Source organism: Scleropages formosus, chromosome 25 (assembly GCF_900964775.1).
Source record: "Scleropages formosus chromosome 25, fSclFor1.1, whole genome shotgun sequence".
Lineage (NCBI taxonomy): Eukaryota > Metazoa > Chordata > Actinopteri > Osteoglossiformes > Osteoglossidae > Scleropages > Scleropages formosus.
This window is the reverse complement of record NC_041830.1, coordinates 12,379,721-12,404,235: the sequence shown is the minus strand read 5'-3', so window position 1 is coordinate 12,404,235 and position 24,515 is coordinate 12,379,721. Positions and strand designations below refer to the sequence as shown.

At 45.4% G+C, this 24,515-nt stretch overlaps 1 protein-coding gene across 1 annotated transcript in view; it reads right to left on the bottom strand.

The window, feature by feature from the left end:
* The window catches only part of tgfbr3 (transforming growth factor, beta receptor III), an 81,943-nt gene that overhangs the window by 45,905 nt on the left and 11,523 nt on the right, over positions 1–24,515 (bottom strand). Inside the window, exon 3 of the mRNA XM_018731245.2 lies at positions 9,719–9,906. Coding sequence (XP_018586761.1) covers positions 9,719–9,906 — 188 coding nt within the window. The remainder of the gene's footprint in view (positions 1–9,718; positions 9,907–24,515) is intronic.

Sequence of the window (24,515 nt, the reverse complement as noted above, 5' to 3'; positions counted from 1 at the left end):
AAACCTCATCTCAGCTTCATCGCTGTGGTCTGCTTACTGTCTACAAAATGCTTTGCTGTTCTCTTACTGCATTCATAGATTATATTCTTTTTTATTATTTTATTTTAGATAACACACACACACACACACACACACACACACACACACACACACACACACACACACACACACACACAGTCTCAAGCGGGGTCGTGGCAAGCCAGAACCTAACCCGGCAACACAGAGCGCAAGGCCAGAGATGGAGGGGACACACCCCGGACAGGACGCCAGTATACCACAAGGCACCCCAAGCGGGACTCGAACAACAGACCCGCCACGCAGAGGGACCCGGCCAAGCTCGCTGCGCCACCACACCCCCCAACAACAGAACAGAAAACAATTAAACTGGATCACAACAACATAAGGACAGAAACAGTATGTTGGGAAAATGTCAATACATAAAGAGATGTCATACAACACAAGGGCAAAGGGTTTCAAAGTGCCAAAAAAAGTGACCAAATCTTCCAAAAATCATTTTGATTATGGTGCAGAACAAATGTTAAATTCTCTAGTGGGAAGAAAGTTACACATTTGAGTCAGTCATATATTTATGGAGGGAGCATGCTTTCATTGCCACCCTCTCTCTGTCTGTCTCTCACATACACACACTTTTGTAGGATGTGTAAGAAAAATCAACTAATGTTCCATATCTTCATCAAAAACAGAAGAGTCTCCTTCAAGGCAACTTTTAAATATATCAAATATTTTTGTATTAATTAGTACTTTGGTGGGGTGTGGTGGCGCAGTGGGTTGGACCGCAGTCCTACTCTCCCGTGGGTCTGGGGTTCGAGTCCCGCTTGGGGTGCCTTGCGACGGACTGGCGTCCCGTCCTGGGTGTGTCCCCTCCCCCTCTGGCCTTACGCCCTGTGTTACCGGGTAGGCTCCGGTTCCCCGTGACCCCGTATGGGACAAGCGGTTCTGAAAATGTGTGTGTGTGTGTGTGTAGTACTTTGGTATAATATATTTGTATATTTAACACTTAAAAATTTAGTACCTTTCATTCCACAATTACTGAAGTAAGAAACTTGCGAATGTTACTTCTAGGCACATGACAAATGTTAACAGCATACATATTCTGGGAAGTTCCCATTTGTCCAAGTCCCGGTACATTGGCTCTGTTCATGTGATCACCAGCTACCTAGGTGGTCTCCTTCACGAAGAGGCCAAAGTAAGCCTTAGAAATGTGATCAGAAACAAACGGTGCGTTCTGCGAGCCGTGCAGCTGTGCGTGTCCCTCAGCTGCTATGGAGACGAGCCGAACCAGGCTCGCATAAAGAACCGTCGTGTCCCGAGGTTGCAGGAAACAATTCATTTCTTACACCGCCATACGGGGAAAGAAAAAAAAAAAAAAAAAAAACGGCAAGGCTGCCAAGCATTTGCTTGCGGCGTCACACGAGACGCCTCAATGTCCAATCAGACCTCTGGGCTACATCAAGCTGTCCAATTACATCAGAGTGTGAGGCTCAGCAGTTGTGGTGTATGTGTCACCCCTTCCACCCTCCCCCAATGGGACTTCTCCAAGAAACTGCCTAATGAGACCACTGCATGTCCATCCAGCTTGTCCAGCTATATCACTTCCTCTTCCTCAGTGCCCTCCCGAAAAGAAGAAGCATTTCCCAGTAAAGAGCGAGACATGTTAAACAAGTAGGCAGCAGCGCACTTATCCCAGGGCTCAGTTATCAACCAAAACTAACCCCCCAGCGTACATTTCTGTCAGACCTGCCACTCGAACATGGCTCCAAGCAATGACGGTCGCTGTTCCACAAACTACTTACCTTCATTATCACATCTTGCAGTTTTGCACAATAAACCACCCACAGTCACCTAATGAAATGGACTCGATTTGCCAAGCAGGGAGCACATTACGGGAATGGGCTGAAACTTTACTGGCGCTGTCCGGGACATGACTCTTAAGGGCAAGACACGTGCAATTATACAAAATTCTCTCTAACCATTAAATGCCCGTGGTTTTGAAAACATTCAAAGGGGTTTCCTGATTCCAGCTCGCCCTGCAAGCATCCAGGCAGCTAACAATTACGCCAGTTTCTCTTGCCCAATTTCCCAATTAAGTCTTTTCACGCAGCACGTCTGAACCACAACCACTTTATGCTTTCATGAGCCTCTCCTATTATTCAGTCACTCCGGTACGAAACTTATCACCTTCCGAAATTTCAAAGGTGTGACTAGGAATTCCGTTGCATCTCCGGTAAATAAATAAAAAATGAACACTCCTTCTGTTTTGGAGAGATCAAGTGTTAGCTGCAAAAACTGTCTAAAGTTCCATCAGAGAAGCACAATGGAAGCTGTAATTCAGGATTTCAGCGAACCTGCATGTGGTTGGAAAGTGAGGGGTGTGTAGAAATGTGCTTCTTGGACAAAGCTACCGCTGGTTCCATCTGCCCTCCAGGCCACATGGAGGGGCTGCAGAAGTGAGGATAGCAACAAACCAGGCCACCTTGTCAGCATCACACGGACCATTTCCCATTTGCGCTGTGCACCAGAGAGGGCTGATCGTCCAGAACCACACCCGCCCTCAACAACATGGACAAAATTGGATACCCAGGGTGGGGTGCAACAGCTTGGGATGTACGGATCTGGCTAGCTTGCCTGGTTGACCGGCCCTCTAACACGCCACCCACACTGCCTGGCGTGGGAACAAGAAGGCGTGCACCGGAAAGACTGCTTGGGCTTCCAGATCCAACTAAACGTGCTTCTACTGACAGGGTGCAGAATGCCATAGCCAGGCCGGTTTTACCTGGAGAAACATTGAGTGCAAGAGTCTAAAGAAAGCTGATCGCTTAGGTGGTGTAGTGGCTACAGCCATTGCCTTACATAAAAAAAAAAAATCCAGGTTGGAATCCTTTTCTTTGCTGTGGTTGCCTAAAAGAAAGTACTTACCCCGAATTCCTCCAGTAAAAATTACCCAGCTGTGTAAATGGGTAAATAATTGCAAGTAACTTAGAGTACAAACCTAACACTGTAAGTTGTCTTGGAGTAAATTAAGTATTAGTACTTAGAGGAGCTATACTCATATACTTGGGGGGAGTTAGGCTTGTTTGAGCTTTAGATGCAGCCCCTCCTCTTTCACCATGCCTATAAATACTCCAGATGTCTATCTGAACTACGCAAGTACTTGTTTTGGGATACAGCCTCTTTCCTTATGCAGCCCTTTACTTTAACCATCTTTTAACTGCAGTAACCAGAGACTTTCTCTCCTAAAGCCACTTAAAATTCTGTAAACAAACAGACTGAATTTAGACACGCTACATACGGACAGAACGACACCGTGCCAAAGGAGAAGGTGGCAGAAGCTCATCTGAGGAAAATTCACATGGCTGTCAAATTACAAAGAAATAAAGCAGTGACGCATCAAGATAGCACTTCTGAAGAAACTCATTAGCAAGGATGTCAAAACAATGAATCTTTAAAGATAAGTGAAATGAGCATGAGCAGCAGGAAGCAACTAGTCAGTTTCCCAGAATTAAATCAGTTAGAGAAGCAGTTCCACTTAAAACGCCCAAAGGAATTAACAGTTTATCACTAAACCCTTCTCTCAGGCATGTAGGAACATGCTTTCATGAGTCTTTAGAATGGGTAAACTGTTGAAGTGTTGAGTAAACACTTTAACAATAGAAAAAAGGACCTCAGAAGACGTTGTGTTCCAGAGTATGTGCTGCAACCTGGATGTGACCTGCATGGCAACCAGCATGATGATATACATGGCCTCCTGCACAAGGCTGCATCCCAATAAATCAACTGCCACCGCACATAATTGCCCTGCAGGTCCTGCCCTCTATGCTCCAAATAATGGTCGTGTGTTCCATCCAGGCCGGCCGCTTCCTCTTAGGTCCTATTGCGAGTATTTCTGAGAAGACGGGGGGGGGGGGGGGAGAGATGCAGGAGTGAAAAACAAAAAAGCTTCAGAATTACTGACCAGCCACTTCTTTGCTGACTTGGAGTACAAGCTGGTTAAGATTCCTCTCCAAAACAAACAGAGGAAAAGCCTCATAAAGCGCAATGAGATGAATTCATGAGGAGCTCCCTTAAAGGGCCAGCTCACAGTTTCAAACTGTGACAGACCAGTAACGCGCACTCAACGCACCGTTACTCCCCATATCCTTGTTGGATGCCGAGACAGGTCCATCATGCAGGCCAGTAGCAAAAGTAGCAAAAGCTGCATCAGCAAAACCCAAAGGGTATAAAATACAGCAGCAGCTAGGCCACGAGTGAAACTGGTAGCTGCAATAACTCACGGCCTTGAATCATCTCACGGCCAGATAGGCGATATTTGAAAATTTATGCTGTAAATGTGTTGTTGAAACACAAAAGCATGGAGAGAAAACTAGTGGAACACCACATAAATCAAATCAGCCTTCTGAACCCAACAGCAACCTGTCAGGTCAAAACAAGACTGGAATCACAGGTGTAGCCCATTTCTTCCACTTTGTGCCATAGATAATCTGCTTCTCCCACTTTCTTTGGCGCACTGATACCCTGGAGCTGAAGCCTTGTAACCCTTCTCATGTTCCATTGTGATAAAATGGTAAACACCGCAGTGGACATAAATCATACACCCTAGAGCTCTTTATGTCCTTGGGAATCTTTCCTTCGACACACAGGTCAGGGCAATGCCGTTGGCCGATGTCCAGTCCCCATGTTTCTAGGGAGGTGGGTGGGGCCACGGGATAGGCATGTGGACAACGGCTGGACGCATCTGCCGGGAGCCGTCAGGGTTCCTGGTCGCCATGTGCCCAGCTGCTGCACGGCCTGTGTTTACATATTACTGTGCAGTCATCTCATCTCTGGCTGAACCCTCTGTGTGGTGAACTCAGAGTTGGACGCATATGGAGAACCACAAAGACAGGGAAGTCTGCCGGCCCACTCGAGACAGGGCCCTCAATGAGGAGGTGGTGCGTTTCCCGTTGAGCCCTTTAAGCCACCATTCCTTCACTAGAGATAAACTAGTGGAGTGCCCAGGGGCAGCTAGTAAATGGAGGTGGGCTGGAAAGCCCCCGAAACCAGCACCCTCTGAGGACACATACCAGCAGTCACCAAACCAGACCACACTTTCCTGAGAGATATGTTCCCAGCTTTGAAAGTACGAAAACAGCTGCGAACCAAAGGACAAAGTGACATAGAATCTGGCCGATCTAGAAACTCGGTGCAGCTCAAACGTTTGTGACTAAAAATGGTAGAGTCTTTTCCAGGAAGGGGACAGGATCCACTGGTTCATGTCATTCAGCACTTTCATTTTTATCATTAGAAGCTCATTTCACCTCATGACTTCCAGGTGCAAATCAAGTGCTAACAGAAAACAAGCTGTGCAAGTCAATGACAGCTATATGCACTCAAAGACTTGATTGCAAAAAAGGAGCTTAACTGGACATATATTTACATTGAAATGACAGTCTAATTTAAATGGACCAGAGACCAAACCAGGTTAAAGCAGGAGAGAGGATTTCTAGTTTTAAGGGCTGCACGAATATCTCTTACCCACATGTCCCTAATGGTGTTTTGTCTTTCAGAAGTTGCAGATTTCTGATGTGGACGCTAAGCCATCAAGGCTCTCTTCTTGCCCCTCCTTTCTTCCCCACCCCCACTTGCATCCCGAAAGGTCGGTCTCTGCATACGTGAGATACCCCAGTCTGACAAACACCTGGGGCTCGGAATGCGCTGAGCGCCGCAATCTTATCTGCGAGTCTCCGGCAGACAAAGCTCGCCGTGCGATGCGGCCCAGGCCGACCGGCTTCCTGTGCTACTCCGTGATCTACCCCGACACCAAATATCTCTGGTGCCGAGTTCTGGGAGAGCATGCTTTCTGCAGTCGTCAGATGACTTCAGGATAACAACAGGCTGATACAATGGTTCCTTGTCTTTTGAGCGCCTGCAAGACACGTGCTGCAACCTCAGATTTAGATTTTGGGGTCACATAAACATCAATCCAGTCTCAAGATACTATTACCAGATAAAATTACTGCTGTTTTGCTGTAAAGAAATTATCACTCCATTCAGCTAAAAGGCATTTGGTTACAGAAAACCCATAAGCCTTTTGAAGAAATAAAAAGCACTCATGGTCATGTCCTTGGACTCAAGTTGGTTTGAATAAGAATGTCAATCAAATGGAAGAGGCACAAAAAAATTCATTAGAAATCGCATTATGTTTTCCTGTAAGGGGTGGGGGAAAATGTATATCCATCCTACTTACCTGTATTAATTTCATTCCCAAAGGACTTCTGAGTCAATCAAAACCCACGCGCACACGTACACATACACAAGAAATGTAATGAGAAAAAAGATGCAACACTACAGAAGTGCTTTTTGGTCAGAATCTCAGCACTGGCTGCTGACAGAAGTACAGCTAAAATTTCCAGCTCTGCCAGCTACACTAAGAAGCAGAGAATTCCGAGTAGACGTGTTGGGCTGAGCAAATATTTTCTGAATGGCCTTTGATCGCTTATTAAATTCTGATTAAAATGGCATGAAGTTACAAGCAACTAGCTCCATTTTTCCATTTTTCTGTGTGCAAGTTAAGTGTTTCTTCAAAAAAAGTTATTCATTTCACACTTGGTCCACAATACTGAAAGCATGTGCAAACATCCTACGAACCTCCCTGGAATTATGTATTAATCAGTTATGACTTCTATGACACAAAAACATATTTGAATTATTATCTTATTTCTCCATTAGTTACCGATGCTAAAAGGTTTACTCTCTGCCGACATTTCTACCTAAACCTCAGAAGGGAGTAAAGAGCAAAATACATCAACAGTCACATTTATGCCTGTAAAAAATGAGTTCATATAGAGTTTATTTAGGCCACAACTTCAAATGAGTTCACACAAAACCTCCAGATGCTTAAACTGTCCAACAGGATTAAACATTTAAAAGTATGCGATTTGAAGTATGAAGGCAACAAAAAGATATATGTCAGACAGCTCCTTTGGTGTGTAAAATAAAACGCACACTTTCACTGCTCTCGGTTTAACAGGAAGTGACATCATGCCCTACAGCTATAGCTTTAATTGCCGCGTATCGAATAGAACAACAGTCATCAATTGACAGTTTAAAGAGAAATTAGCAAAAAGCTCAAAGAATAAGATCTAAGAAGCAAACAGGCCTAAAGTATATAGTGATGGATGCCTGGGGCTTCCTAAAACACTTCTCAGTTAATTGATTAGGCCTAATTAATGACTTACTACTTCAAAAAACAGAATCTAAGAGATCGCCTCCCTTTGGGTTTATTGAATTTTTTTGTTCAACATTAAGTGCTTAGTGATTTGCGAAGGAGTGTTTACCCTCTCTGGAACCATCGTTATCATCTACGCCTTGTTCCAGTGTCCTCATTAAAATACAACCGATTCAGCAGAATTGCACACGGTCTCAGGAGTTTTCCGTTAGAAGTTAAAAAAGCTCACATATTCACAAGGAGCCCGGACAGCATGCCTCGTACCTTTGACCGACTGAGTCGGGATTCTGAAACACTGACAAACATATCCTAGGGCTAAAAGCTTCGTCCGTCTTTTCGTGATTCACGGAGGAGTTGACAGAATGCACCTGAACAAGGGCTGCGTGAGTCAGCATCCGTTCTCAGCCGGGCATGTTGCACAAGCGGGAGCTGCCTGCCAAATATTCACTGGTGTGCGCATGAAGCTGAATAAATTTTAACTTGAGAAAAAGCAATAGGAGGACCAAACAAAATGGGCAAATATGCTTTGCTTGGAAAACTGGTCACACTACAGACGTGCAGTATTCCATAACTCGGGTAAAATTACGATTTTTCTACTTTTTCTGTGATATGGAAGCTAAATATTTTATTGAAATCTTGTTTTTCCCACTACAGAGAACTTACTTATTTATCTTATTTTTGGGGGGGTTAGCATATTATTACTGGGCATCTCTGGCCATGGGGGGAAAGGGCGGTGAGTTTTTTTTTTCCCTCCACAGAGATTACAGAGATAACATTTTCTGTTTTTGTTTCACGTGGCAGGCTCTCCAGCGACAATCTGATCTCTTGCGGATGTTTACAGTCTTCTGCTCCCTGGCCTTTGCCAGCGGGACTCCCCTTGGCTTCCTCCTTGCTACAGGGGAAGGAACTGTAGGCCTTCACTAGGCCTGCCATTACAATGGAGGGGGCAAAGGGGACAGACAATGGACGCCAGTGCAGGGCATCTGAGGGCCCAGGGAAGGGATGGATGGGGGGGGCAATCCCAAGAGAGGATGAGCAGCCAACAAACCCCTGCCTGATCCGCTTTCCCCCGCCAGGATGGCGGCATGAAATGCTGGTTAAGGAACCCGTTGGACAGTTGCGCCGTGAAATCCGATTCGGACCGCTGCTGTTGTTTCCTTGACAGGTTCTCTTTTAAGTACTGACACAACAGACATTTACTTATCCAATCAAGTTACTAGAGAAGCTCGTTCAGCACTACATTTCAAATACCTTCACTAGGGTATAAAATCCAGCAGTATAATTGCTATCCCTATTCTCACTGCAAGAATACCCTCTTATCTGCCCACTGATGCAGAAAAGCACCACTAGTAGCAAGGTCAATGGGGCAGCTAAAATCCTCTATTGTATTTGACAGCAGGGCAGATATCCAGTTTCAGAGCAATTTAAGCTTCCAGCTCTCTGAAGCCATGTGAACGACCGGATGCTCTCTTGATCCATATGGATCACAGCCTTTCCTGCTGATCTGATCCATCCCAGCAATCTCAGCACTCTCACAGAAAGAACCATCAAATTTTGCCATCTGGTCCTTATGCACAACCATGCACTTGTTTTTATTTAGAGTTTTAGTACAGGGAGGCAAAAATTCCAGGACTGCTCGTCTTTTTTTTTTTCTTTACGGGCTACGATTAACCTGCAAGACATTTGCACAGGCCCCAAGCATAGGAGGAAGCTTTCGCCCTGTGTCGCTGCGAGGGCCTCATCTGAGACAGTAAATGACATTCTCTAAAACTGCAGCAGTCAGCACTCCAGACAGCGGAGAAGCTCTCGAGCCATTACAGCTTTATTTGTTAGCCACAACTGCCACTAGCCAGTCCCCACTGCTTTACTCTTAATTAGCGACTTAGCTGTGGTGCGATGCTAATCCGCTCACAATCTGCACACAAGTGTATTTGTGTACAAGAGACGCCTTCTTTTCCCTTTCATTACCAAATAGCTGCTTCTGCTCCAGCCAATGTAAATATGAGCCACTATTAATGGCAGCTTATCAAAGCAGAACCGTGTGTCAACTCCGTCCACCAGCTTCAGAGGCGTGAAAAGTCCTGGAGCGGCTGGCCCTACGCAGCACAAAAAGCAGCCATTATTTCCCTCATCTGGACATCTCCACTGACCAAGTAAAATATTTAGAGAGCATTATTTGCTTGGCTTTCCAAGTGCAAGAGGAACCACAAATTCTGACACCCAAAGAAAAGTATTCAAATCAGCACACGTGTGAATAGATTACGAGAATTATTTGCACAACTGTTTTAAAAAAGGATTTCAGCCAAAATGTTCAACTAGCAGTTCCTGCTCCAAAGACTCAGATTCCTATTATCAGCGAGAACAGACAGAAAAAAAATACATCAAATCGGACTCAAATCCACAAAACATAGCTATTCTTATGCAGGATTCGTTCTTTGTATTTACAATTTATGCTCTGTAAAATGAGCACTGGTGTGATGAGGATGGCAATACCTCTGCTGGTCTGCCTCCGCTGCTCGGACGGTCATTCTTCCTCAGGTTGATGATGTACACCTCCTGTGGAAGGCCAATTGTCCCTCTGCTGGCGCAACCAGACACCGCAGTGAAGCTCTTGAGCAGGGCCTGTACAGGGTGGCCTTCTCCCACAGGCAGCAATTCACAGGGGCTCCGGGACAGCGGGCCTGTGGGTACAACATAGAGCCATAGGTGAGACTGGGTTGACTAACAACTAACTGGATAAGAAAGACAGCAAAGTGTGAAAGCTCCTTTAGCATAACACGTACTGTAGAGCAACATAGAGCAACAATACCCTGTCCTCAGAAGATCCCTGCAATGTAGGGTACAGTCCTCAGTTACAGCACAGGAGGTGACTCTTTCACAGCCAACACTTGTTGAACTTGTTGAGATAAGCTCATAAACTGAGACATTAACAAAAACAAGAAGAGAACAAATTCAACAAAGTCCACAATTCAGCCTTTAGGAATCTTGCCATGAAGACCACACTGTTCAATGGAAAGTTGGGCATTACATTCCATTGCACATCACCATTTGTAGTACCCTAATCTCAAAGAGAGCAGGTAGGGTTAACATGAACCAGAGGCCCTGCTTGGCTAAATAATCATCTTGGGTGTGATGAGAAATCCAAGTTCAATGGTCTGCTCAGGGGAATGGGTAAGGGATCTGTGGATAAGAGAGGGTTAGGTCATCACCCAGGCCTCAAGAGGAGCTATGGTAACGACATGTTCAGAGCTGGCTCAGCCTTGGAAGAGCTCACATGGATTTGCGTTTTATAGCCTGCTTTATAGCCCGTCTCCAGCTCCCTTGCTACTCCGAACAACATAAGGAACCTTTTGTTTTTACCTTGCTGGGAGAATTTTTTTTTCTTTTAACTGCACCACTAAGCTGGGTGGTGTCCAGGCCAGAGTATGTCAGGCCAAGAGGGGCTCTTGTTGCTTTAAGGGGACTATTTCATCCATTCTTTCTCATTTTAACTTCTTAAATGGCCTGACTGCACTCCATAAAACAGCTCAAACAATGTGGGCGGAGCTCAACTAGTTTGCAAGCGGAACTCTGGAAATCTTGGAGTTCACAAACAGCTTCGGTCATCAAAGCCCAACGAGGGGAAGACATGACACGGCCTCTGAGGATCTTTAGCGTGAGCTTGTCAGCACATCTCGCTCCAGAAGCCTGATGGCTTTGAACAGCAGCTACCAATTGCAGACCTATGGCCTTGAAAATTGAGAGCTGTTAAAGTTGTGGAGGACTGTGAAAATCAAACGAAATGACCCTGAGGCAGCTGAGATAACGAGCATTTGCTCACTGAATTCTAGATCAGGGCTCAGAGTTAGACGATAAAATTTTGGACTCGGGGGCTCTGTTTGAAGCCCTGTATTGAAAGTTCCTTCTTTTCATACATAATGATACAAACGTTCAAAATCATTTGGGGTGGCCGGAGGTGAGACTGCTCAAGCTGTCTGCAGCATATTATGGTTTTGCATTTGTGATGGTTCCACATGGCCTTCTGACTGATCACAACGCAAAGAGGAATCTTCAGACAGATACTAAGTAGTGCATTATTCATACATAATATGAAACTATTCTTTCATGCTGAGATGCACCAGGATTATTCAAGGTCTTTGAGGCAGAAAGAAAGATACTCAGCATGGAAGATGTATTATTTTACCCTTATGAAAAACATAGGCAGTGGATAGACTATATCTCTTAGAGAAGTAATATTGGCTATGCCTTGTATTACAATAGCCACTTTAAATCTCTTCCACTTCACCGGAGGTGTGCATGTGGAGTAGACCTGAGACACATGGAGTGTTGAGAACATTTTTAATGCTTTGACAATGCAATAATTTTGACATGGTAGCAGGATCTACTCAAGGCAACTCCAGGACCTGGATTTCTGGATACAGCAATAACTCACTCAACTCTCACCCTGGTGGAGCAACCAAAGAGGAAAAGCATGGAAAAATAGTGGCTAGGAAAGTTATTATTTTCAAAAATTACATTTTAACAGTCAAAATTCAAAGTCAAATTGTTAATTTGCATAATAGTGCAACAAGTTGGTACACAGAAAACTTAGGAAAAATGGTTATTTTTTGAGTTGTCTGTCTCATGAAGACACTTTGACATGAAAAAAACCTAATTTGCCAGACAAGCATAAAGAGCAGGTGACACACTAGATGCTCCAATGCAATGAAAAGACAAACCTGAATTGCAGAAATGTGTTTACTGAGGGGGCGCGGTGGTGCAGTGGGTTGGACCACAGTCCTGCTCTCCAGTGGGTCTGGGGTTCAAGTCCCGCTTGGGGTGCCTTGTGACGGACTGGCGTCCCGTCCTGGGTGTGTCCCCTCCCCCTCCAGCCTTACGCCCTGTGTTGCCGGGTAGGCTCCGGTTCCCCGTGACCCCGTATGGGACCAGCGGTTCTGAAAATGTGTGTGTGTGTGTGTGTGTTTACTGAGTGGCTGTAAGCCCTGATCCTTGGGGAACTTGCTTGGTTTCCTCTTCAGAGAACAACCATCACGATCCATTCCCTCATAGATGGAAATGGGAGAGTGGGGTGGACTTGGCTCCCACAAACAAACTGAACTGTGGAGCAACCACTATCAGCCACACAGAAACAAAAGGTCTGCCTTGAAGATGGGCAAAAGATTACAGTCATCTTTGTTTTATCTGACCATTTGCAGACAAAAAAAAAAAAAAATCATACATCAGTAGACAGAATACACGAGATTTGGGAGATAATGGTAGGAAGCCCTCATTTGTTTCAGAGTTTGTAAAACAAACGGCACCGAATTGGGCGCCGATAAACAGAGGCATGTTCCCAAGCTCAGAAGAATGCTGTTTTTGAAATGCAGGGCATCCATTCAAAGCCACCCCAGCCCACTAAAAGGTCACTCTAAAAGGTCACAAGCTCAGCTCCACTGAACTCCAATAAAATGCCATACAAACTGAATGACTAGACTGCTTGTACTGTTACAAGAAATATTTGAACTCATTTGCATGACACAAGTAATCTCATTGGACAGAAATGAACTAGAATCTCCACTTTGTTATTTTCACATCACGATTTTGCTACTTAGCTGATACTTTCATCCTTAATGACTTTCAGCTTCACCAACCCACATAATTACATACATTTTATCAAGCAATTCAGGCTGGGTATCTTTCATGAAGTAGGATCCCACCAACCTTTTCATTACAAATTTGTGAAGCTACAGCACTTCCCGAAAGAAAAACCTTTCCTCCAACCAAAATCTATTTTTCCATTCACAAAGCACAGAGGACATACTTAAAGGGGATTTTTTTTTTTTTTTTTGCAGGGCTCCATAATAAAGTACACAGTGATTTTGTTGATTTATCACATGACTTTTTAAGAGTGCCTAAGAAATAACAGGAAAGACAAATTCTTACTACTATTGCCCTTTTCTAAGGCAAAGTAAACACAGTGCAAACTGCCACACATCTGGAAGAGAAATCAGCCAGACTTAAGCCCCCAAACAGAAGAAGAAAAGGGCTTTATTCATCTGCTGGCCTCGACACGGGTCTATCTTCTGTCACCCTCACCCCTTCTCCCTCCTGGGGCTCCCAGCATCCAGAGACCCTTTAAAGGGATGTGTTGCTCCAGCAGATGCTAGCTTGCTGCAGTCAGACTGGATGGACGCCCACCTGTCGGATCATGAGAGGAGCTGCTGTTCAGCGGGCCAGAAAAACAAGACCAGCCACCGTCTGCGAGACAGCCCACGTCCCTCAAAATACCAGACCACCTTCCCCTAGTCTCAGCTTTAAAAACATCATGCATCTGCCAGGGCTTCATGCTGAGGATCCTATAAGCAAATGCTACAAGAAAATAAAGATGGACAGATTTGCTGGGGGGGGGGCAAGAGCTGGCATGACAGGTGAAGTCAAACACCTGTTTCGACCAGTGAGAGCGTGTCGGTTCAGTGTCAACATTCTTCACCTTTGCAGCCCCATCTGTTGCCAAAAAGGGGGTAAAAAATTTGAAAGACATTATTAAAATGGAAAAACGCTCAGACCCCAAGAGGGGACCTTTCCACATGCTTTGGAGCACGCTCCACAATGCTATGAAAAGCACTTTCTGTCCCTGCACTGCACAGCAAACACAGACTCGCTTTGGCAGCAGGTTGAGCAGAGCCAGTAATGAACTCGATCCTATGTGCACAGACAGGAATTAAAGCTGCACTGCAGGTATCGGGTCAAACCACTTAACCCTAGAAGGCCATAATCTCACACTTATACTGCACTGCCGGTTCCAGTTGTAACCGGATGCTGTATTAGGTCACGAATCTTGCTGAATCATGTAACTTTTTTTTTTTTTTTTTTTTTTACTGTGCAACAGGTGGTCGCCGGCTTACGACGAGGTTCCACTCTGACAACTCTGTCTTAAGCCGAAGATGTCCTTTCATTATATATAACTACACATCACATATTACATTACATGAAGCATATTTCAAAACTCAAAAATGATATAAGTTAATGAGACATCTGCCGTAAGTCCAGGTTGTCATAAATCACATATGCCATAAGTCCAAGACTCCTTGTGTTTTATTCTACTGACCACAGTAACCAATTTTGAGCACTTTGCCCAGTTGAAGAATTTCACTTTGTTATTTATTAATTCACTTAACTGACACTGTCATCCAAAGTGGTGTACGGTGTTAGGTTTGTGCAATAATTTACATATAGTAACTTACTATTTATACAGTCAGGGTATATTAATTAGACCAGTTCAGAGTAAGTAGGTACCTTGCTCAAGGGTACTACAGCGCTACCATATTGTCAGGCATCTGATATAAAGCATAACAGAAGGAGAAGGGAATTCAAAAACCTGGGAGAACTTTATCATGCATGGCCAAATGGTTCTGAGAGTCTGCTGAACACGGGAAGCCTTTACACTCCCCTTAAGGCTTACTATGGGCTCAAAAACCAGGTACAACACTGCAGGGTAATCCATTAAGAACAAAAACCTCATTTACAATCCATCAGAAAAAGTGAAAATCTATTCAACGGAAGTTTTGTGCTCTCAGTGGCTTTGTCAGAATGCATAAGGGTAGACGTCCACACTCGAGTTGGAAGGGAGCAAGAGAAGGCAGCTCAAGGCGAAGAGGGTGAAGTGAGTCTTTGAGAGACAATTAGTCGAAGGAACAGAGCTGTAGATTGAAGCGGCTGAGCACCAGGGGCAGGGAAAGTGACAACGCTTATCGCCACGGCAGACAGAAACGTGCAAGTTCAGCAAAAAACTGTGGCGAAAGCGTTCGCGGTTTGGCGAAGCACGGCACAGTAGGAAACGCCTCCACTGCTTCTCGATGACAAGCAAAGGGGAAAGCGGGTGAAGGGTGCTAGTGGGGCATGAAATTCTTTCTCGTGGGTCTTCGCAAACCGCAGGTGACTTCAAACATCCATCAGTCATACATTTGGTTGGCACAGCAAACACGTGTAAACTGCAAATGTGACCCAGTTTTGGCAAATCTGTAGTTTACACTGACATCAGCCACTCCTGGTAGGGGAGAGGTGTAGTAAAGGTAATAAATCCCACTATATCATCTTTTCCCCCGCAGGGCTGCTTGAATTAGTTGGCTTTCCAAATCAGTGTTACCAAATGCGGGAGCAGGTAGTGTGTATGTTGACGTAACCACTATGCAATCAAAGGGCTTGGGTTCGAACCCTCGCTTCAGGTTTGTAGTCACGATCTATGTACCCATCTCGAAAAGATACTTTAAAAGTGACCCAACTCTACAGAAGACTCCAGGGCAAGCTCAAGGGTGCAGCACTCTTCTGCTTCGTATTCATGTCTCAGCCTTCCACCCCGAGACGAATCCTGCTATTATGTCACGCCTGTCGCCTAAAGGCTTGAACAGGTGTTTTTAAATAGAACAGGGGTCTCATTTTGAGTCTTGTCCACTGTATGTCCACAAGACGCTGTATATTAAGGCATTCCAAAATTTAAAGTCTCCTTTGAGATTAATTAAAATATGGTACCATTCCTTAAGCACACTCTGGGCTGGCAATAAAAGCATGGTGAAAACGGTACCATTGGTCTCCAAATTTTTACTTTTTGAGTATAAACCAAAGAAAACATGCTTATGTCAGCAAGTAAGATGGACAGCTGAATCAGCCTCTCCACCTCTTTATTTTTAATTCCTCATGGGGCCTTAAACACACAAGCGTGTGCGTGCGCGCGCGTGCGCACACACACACACACACACACACACACACACACACACACACACACACACACACACAGGCACATATTTCTTGGATATGCTACTCGCACGGTCATGTTGTTTTTCTACAATGATCTCCATACAATAACGGGAAATGCTATCCTCATGTTACAGTAACGGAAATCATTACTAGGCTGGGGCTGCAGAACCGGGAAGAACCGGACTAAAATGTTTCGCGAACGTAGCTCAGATCACCAGCGAGCGAAATATGTTTTCACTATCTATCACCTCTGGGACTGTAAATGTTATTGGGGGGGGGGGCAGCACAGGGATGAAGGAGGTCAGTTTGCTCCATTTAATCAGGAAGGGAATGTGTTTCCCCATCAGCGTGTTAACTATGAGCTTGAAAAAAGCCTCCCAACACCCCCACGATCAGTGAAACAGTTTTTTTTTTTGGAGTCTACATAACAAATTTTAAGAAAATATTTGATTAGAAGGGAAGGGAATCATGAGGCTTGGAAACACATTCTTGGCCTAGAATTTCTACTTTATCCTCGGTTCGCTCCCAGGTGGGGAGTCACAGAATAAATTGGTGATCTAAAGGCCTTTGCATCTCCCCTATATCTCCCACGCATTGACAGTCAGCGCTGTCCACCCGTTGAAATGGGACCCTGTCACTGGCGGTCATAAATACGCCGAGGTCCAACGTCCGGACGATGACTGCTGGGGGAGGTTTTCGGTTTGAAACTCACGCCACGCAGAACAAACGAGTTTCTGGCATGCAACGAGGACGTCCCGGGAGGAGAAGTACAAGTTCACATGTGAATGAAAAAACAAATCCAGTTTCTGAATCATCGGACCACAGGGGGTCACATTCCACTGTACAGAAACAAGCAGGCAAAGAAAAATGGCGGCTCACGTTGAGCACCGGTGAGTCACAGCAAGGGGGTGGTGCACTGATCAGGATCCAGGTACAGCGAGACAGTGCAAACTTACCCAGAGATCCCACAAGACAGGCCTATCTAATACACAGCACGATTACTATGCGCCACAGGACTGCCATAAGTCATATATTTCCACAAGGGTAAGATATCTTCTGACTCTTTAATTCAAGGACAGATGAAGAAGAAGCAGAACATTTGTTCTACTTTCTTTTTTTGGCAGACAGCGTCTCAAGGGGACAAGACAACCAAACCATAAGAGGTTGTGTGAACAACCACAACTGTCAAGGCCTCTCTCTGGCCAGAATGTCTCCCCTCTAGTCCTTAAAACACAACAGACCATCAATCTTCTTTGGCCTTTGTAGTGAAGGATGACTCTGCGGGTTCCCTCAGGAGCGACAGAACCTCCACTAAACACCCGTCTTACGTCCTTCTGTCCACGTCTCCCCCACAGGGCACTAGCCTGCAGCTCCAGCACCTCTAAACGTGTCGGTTGTGTACTCATTCCAACGCCGACCACGAGAAGAGCACCATGGTAACTTGTCATCTGTTTTTCCAAGGGAGAACAGGCAGGAGAAGAAACGGCTTTGCTTCTTCAACAGCAATTTTGCCAAGGACAGTGGCTGTCAGAGAGCCAACGACAGAACTCACAGTTTATGATATACAAAAGCTTAGAAATGTATACACTGGCTCCTCGGCTGATGAACACAATGGGGACTGGAAGTCTGTTCATGATTCATAACTTCAAAGTGGCTCTTACCACTGAGCCAGTCAATAAAAGCTTAATAATACATGTTAGGTTATGTAGAAAGCTCAAATAGCGTTAAAAAAATTTTTTAAAATACCTTGTAATACTTTATTATATTTTTTATTTCAAACTACATTAACTTTTTAAAATAAAACCTTGCTTCCACAAGCTCCAATTCAATCCCTATTATTGTCTGAATTATAGCATAAACATGCATCTTGTTAATGATCGCCACCACCCACAAACGCAAGGCACAAGCTGTAAACAGTATGGAGGAGAGCGGAATTAAGGTGCCCCTATACTTGTACTCTGTTTACTGACCCCTGTCACCTGGGTGCATAAGGACAGGTCATATTTGCGCCACTGCAAACTGAAATTTTACAAAATTGGCAAGTGAAGAAAATGCAGTTAAAATAAACTGGAAAATGTTTACATCTTCATAAAAATTCATAACTCAGCTATTCATAACACAAGGAGCCAGTGTATAGCAAAAAGCATAATATTTTAAAAGGAAACTTGGGAATGAAGGTTTTCTTGTCCATACTTGTAGGTTTGGACAAAACCTCCAATGACATAAATAAATCCCCTAAAACTGTCACCCTAGGGCAGACCAGGCTAAGACATGCAACTTCTAACACCCTTGAGTTCTTGTCTTGGGGAGGTGATTTCACACCCATACAGGGTTTAAAAAAAAAAAAAAAAGAGGTAAATCAATACTGGATACCATTTGGAACCCTTTAGGTATCAGGACAGATTAATTAACTCCCATAGAGTTTCTTCAATGCAGCTTCCCTTGGAGCATTAAGTCTGGTTTTTACTGTTTTCTACTCAACCTGAAAGTCCACACAAAAGTCATACTACAACTATAGCAACCCAAAAAATAGTTAATCTAAGATCTGTATCCATTTTTTCTTGCAGATTCCATCAAATGCATTTTTCCATTTCACCACAAGTTTCCAAAAAGAAACACGGGCGACAAGAGGAGATATGAACCATTTTACTATATTTTGCACCACTGTGCATTTGCAAAAACTTTCAAAAGCAACGTACGGCCCAGATTTAGGAGGGGGTGGGGGGGAGCACCCACAATAACTTATCGCAAAATTTGCGGTGATTCTTACACGCAATTCCGGTATTCTCACACAAATATGGAGAAATGGGGCAGCACGCATCTGAAAGTGCTGTCAACTAATGCCACCTGAATAAACACTTTTGTGTGAGTGCAGTTCATAAACACAGGAAAGTGGCTACTAACCACAGTAAACAGAATGACACGAAGACAGCGGCACAGCGGACGTCAGCGGCACAGGTGACGGCAGCATGCGTCACCTACCGGTCTTCTGCTTGCCGATTTGTTGCTGCTATTAAGAAAGCGGATTTTGCTGCTGAAAGAGGTGCTCCTGCATCGGAAAACAACCGGCGTGAAACTGCATCAACTTTCCAACCAACACGCTGTCGATGGCCTTTCCGCAGCCGTCCGTCCGCCATTTCTGTCGCTTGAACAGGAAGCTCCTCGGATGTTGGTGTGAAAGTGTCGGGGAAAGCCTGGCGACAGCGCGTGTCTTGGTAAACACGCCTATTCCTCTTGACATTTCAAGTTTGCTGAGCCATGGTGGTGTGGGGAGGCGACACAGCTGCATGAGCACATGAAAGAAGGAGAGGCCGGCCAGGAGGAAGGACATTCGCCAAACCCTGCTCATCTGGCGAAGGGCTCGACTGCATGGCGAAGCAAGGAGCGTAGAGACCCATGGATCATTGAGCCTTTCTCAACATGCAGAGGAAATCTGTGGCATCCATAGGTGACCGAGATGACAGTCTTGTGAATTCGGTATCACAGTTGACACACGGCACGGCAAGGGACTGCCCCGCTCTTCTGTTATTGTAACAGGAAGCCACACGAGTGTTGATTTCAGTCAGCGCAGGGCCTGAATGAACTGCATATCAAAACTTTAAAAAAATATATACATTAGAAAAAAGAAAAGTCCTGCAATTTCACACTTCTTAGCAATATGTTCTTAAAACTCAGGTGCGAAGATGGCCAACAAACCCGAGCCAAACATCAGCACCTCCAAGAAATTTCACAGCATCGATGGACCGCGGCTGAGACTGATGACCCGTGGCCATCCTTTGGAAGCACACGATGAAATTTTCCTTAGGATCTTTCCAATACAGCGACACGACTGCTCACTTGGGAGGGAAGGGACGGCCAGCACTGGCGAGGAGACATTATGCTGAAGGACGAACCATCCAGCCTCCTGCACGCTGGATACAGGCCCAGACCCATGTTGTATCTCCAAAGGTTTCATGTCAATGACATGGTCAATCTATAGGGTGCATAGGGTTCAATCAGCTTCCAGGATCTTCATATTAAGGTTTAGAGCTACCAGAGAGACAAGAGAAAAGCCTGGAACCAGAGGACCTGTGGATCTGCAGTCAAGGCCTCGTAGTCTCCAGGACAGTGAGAATTTGCAGCCATCGACAGGCATCTAAAAAAGCGACGCCATCCTGGCAAGAAGATAGCCAAAATATCTTCAGACCTGCAGATCTCCGTGGGGTGGAAAGTTGAGAGTCCCAGCTAAGAGGACAAAAAAAAAACTGTCAAAATTGTACGAGGGGGAAATAAACGTCCTCAAGCTTATAGAGGAAGAAAAAGTCTTGACTTGTCAAACCAGAGCTGTTTTCTGCCGAGCGAACGACAGCCAGGCACCATTATTTTTCCTGTCAATGGAGGTGTAGGTCAAACTGCCCCCTCTCACAACACAGACACACACACAACCCGGCTGTTACCGAGTGGTGTCTCTCGCCTGCATCGTGGAACAATGGAAAACCACGGACCACCCCATCTGGTTCCAATTAGAGCCAGACCGGAGTTATTTCACTTGTCCTGCTTACTATCAGCCTAGATAAACGCAAACACACACGTGTGTACACACACACTTTCCACATATGAAATACATGAGCAAATTTCATGAACAGAACCAGGGCCTGTGTTCTCAACTGTCTATGGGGATAACAAGTGCTGCTGGGTGCGTGTGCGTGTGCGTAGCACCTGTGTGTGCCATTTAGAATCAGCCACTGCTTGAGAGCTCACAACCAGGTGTGAGTCACACAGACCCCACCGAGAACACCAGCCCACTGAGAAACGATGCACAGCAAACTGCCACTCGTTCAACACCAAGAGCGGTTTCCATTGATCCTCGGTCAAAGTCAGCTTTTCAATGCTTTCAATGGGGCAGCAGGTGGCGCAGTGGTTAGAGTGACTGCCTTGAAATCAAACAATCTCAGTCTGAACCACAGTAGTGTCCTTGATCACCCTGAATGCCCTCGACTGATACAGTACAACAGCCCAGCAGTACAAATAAGAAAATAAATGTAAGTAGATTGGTACAAAACAGCTGGTAGAAAAGTGGTAAGAGCTGATACCTTTGATCCCTAAGGCTGCAGATTCAAATCTCACCTCAAGCGATAGTAGCCTTGAAAAAGGTACTTACCCTAAATTGCTTCAGTTAAAAAAAAAAAAACACTACCCAGCTGTATAAATGGATACGCAATTGTAGGTAGATTAACACTAAGTCACTTTGGAAAAAAGCATCAGCTGAATGAATAAACATAAATATAAACCTTACATTGTAATTCAATGTAAGCTAAGTAGTTGACAATAATAAAAACAAATAGTAATGAAAATTACCTACAATGCACAGGATAATAAAACGGCATTGTGTTTCAGAACCAGATCCAATGTTTAAAATGCCTCTAGAACACATTCACAGCCTGAATAATAATGATGATTATTATTATTATTGGCTGTGCTCAACTATGTAGGTGGAGGACAGTTGACGGCAAAGCAAGACCCACTGTGAGGTAGAGCTTTCTCAGTAAGTGGGCCGAGGAACAAGCTGACGGACGGATCTACGTGACAAAGTGCGTGATGACTAAGTGTCATGCACTGAGTCAGGGATGAATGGCCTAACCAACTTTTCATTCTGCTTGTCAGTTATGCCCACAGCCAGAAAATACTTTGCTCCTTCCAAGCAGTTGATCGAGCATATTAATGTTACGCTTCTACTTGGGAGTGCCTGACCTTCTCGCCCGTGATTCTGAACCCTGAACGTTTGATAGTTGTGACGCTCAATTTTTCTGCATAAAGCAAAGAAAAAAAAGAAGGGGGGGGGGGGTGATACAGTGAGTTTGCAGATTATTTACACTGTTTGGGTGGAGCTCACGGTCATCCCTCACCTCTGATTCACTGTGTTTTCACCTTTTCAGCCCACTGCCTGTGTCTATATTATTAGTAGAACATTCAGTGAGGAGCTTTCCGAATGATCCTTGCAGAACAACCGGAAAAAAAGTGCCTTCGTATTCTGTGCTGCAAAGAGCTGATAGTAAATCAAGACTGAACTAAATTAAACTTTTCTGTGCAATTTCCCTCCTTAAAAAAATATTACTTAGCTTGATGGATATCAGCTCATAATCGGCCGAGAGACCTCCTCCCTCTAGGACTGCATAGTGCCGGCATGCAGCGCTGGGTCTCTGCTAAAGGCATCGGGGCTCCGAGCTGCAGACTGGGGGTCTGGAGTTATTACCGTAGCTGGATTGACCACGTGCCAGCTGGACTGTGCGGGACCCGGTTCCAGGCAGAGCCCTACGCTGGCCCCAAACCAAGTCCACAGGCCCAACGTACGGTGGGGGGGTTCGAGGAGGCTCAGTCCAGCCTGCCTTCCTCCTCACCAGGGGATGCAGCGCAGCCGCAGGGCAACGTGCGGCGCTTTAATTAAGAGCGTGTGTGCGGCCGGCAGGTTTCGGGTTGCTATGTAAACACGCCAGTGCTGCATCCGCATTGCCATCGTTCGTGCGCCGCGGCAGCCAGCGCTGCGGCCAGGAGTCCTCAGAGGCTCCGGGGGCGGCGAGTCATCTATGCCGGAACGTCTAGTTCGATGGTCCTCCTTGCGTATGGAGCTGGGGGGAGCTTGGAGCTCTGCACCGATCCAGTTACAGCGGCTGCGCAATCTGGCCTGGCCTTCGCCGCGCAGGGGACCCAGCCAAGCCGAGGCAGCGTAGGCCACAGAAATGCCTCTCGCTTTCTCCCTCAGCGGAGAAACATCCCCCTGAGGGCCAGAAACAAACAGACTCCAAGGAGGTGGCTGTGTGATGGCAGCAAAGAGGTTTTTAAATATCTGGGGACTGAAGAAAAAAAAAAAAAAAAAAAAAAAAATCTGCCAGGACAAAACCTTGAGATGGCAATGAAGAGAAATCCACCAAGTGAGACTTATTCTACTAGTTTTAACTGTCACACTTTAAGCAGTAAAATCACATATATTTACATTTATTTATTTACCAGACGCTTTTCTCCAAAGCACAACAATGGATAATATGTAGTGTTATCAGTCCACACACCTTATTGACCAAGGTGACTTACCCTGCTAGATACACTACTTACACTGGGTCACTCATCCATACATCAGTGGAACACACACTCTCTCTGTCACTCACACACTATGGGACACTACATTATTTATATAAAACACATTTAATCCATCCATCTTCCTCCGCTTATCCGGGACCGGGTCGCGGGGGCAGCAGTCTTACCGACTGTGTCGGTATTGAGTGGCAGTACGTCTTAGAGTGACACTAAGTCTTAACACTCACTATCAATAACCACCTGTCTCATGACAGTTAAGAGTCCATCCCAGAAGTACAGGGTGCAAAATGAGGCAGGGTACACTCTGCATGGGACAACAATCCTTTGCAAGGTAAGTGTTCTCTCACACCCACACACACACACACACACACACACACACACACACATTCAGAAATTACGGGCAATTTAGAGCCACAAGCTCACCTGAAGCACATTGTCTTTAGACTGTGTAAGGAAACCAGGGCGCCTGGGGGAAATCTAGATGAACATATGTCAAACAAGCAAACTACAGATAGTCTGAGCTGGAGACAAACCCTAACCCCAAACAGTACAGATGGTGTGAAGCAGCAGCAATGCCCACAGTGCCACCCTGTGCCATCTATATTTTTTCTAAAAACTGAATGACAATTTAAAATAAAGGATCCCAGAATTCTGGTGTCCGGTCATCCCCAGTTTTGACATTTTTTGTCCAAAGCAACTTAGAGTATTAAGCTTCATACACTGATTTACCCATCTACATAGCTGGGTAATTCTTACTATATCAATTCAAAGTCAACACCTTGATTACTGGTACAAGAGCAGGAGCTGGGATTCAAACCTATATTCTTCGGGTGACAGCACAGGCTGGTCAGTGGACGTGATGGAGAGCAGGCAGAGAGTGAGTAGAGCTCTGAGTAACGGGTGCGAGTGCGGTGAGAGGAGGAGGGAGCATGAGAGCGGGGGGCAGAGAGAGAGGTGCGGGAGGATATTTAAAGTTCTGCTGTCAAGGTGCTGCAGAACGTCGAAGAGCATCAATGCATTGCAAAACTACATAATCGTTCCCTTTAAAGGGTTCAAGTGTTTACACATGCAGCTCTGCGCCCCCCACCCCCCCCGCCAGTTCTTTCAGGACACGCCAACGTTCACACCTTATCTTGCCTCGCTGCCGTTTTGGTCAATGGGAGAACTTGGCCCAAACTGAGACTCGGTGAGATATCTTGACGGTCGCCCTTTTGTAGAAGACGGCTTGGGCCAAGAGTTCTGGTAATCAACAGAGACGGGGAGTGATGGAAGCCGGTGGTACATCTGTCCAGACATTAGGGTCGGGTTCACACAGCAGGATGTCTCATTTGCTTTCACTCGCAGCGCACTCTGGACGGCGAAACAGAACCCGTAACCAGACGGTGTCACTGTACCGCCAGCTGGCACTTGGCCGCATCCCGTACCTTTCTTCACGGCTTTTATTCTGCTTCCAGTAAACATTTTTTACTTTAACCACAAACTAAACGAA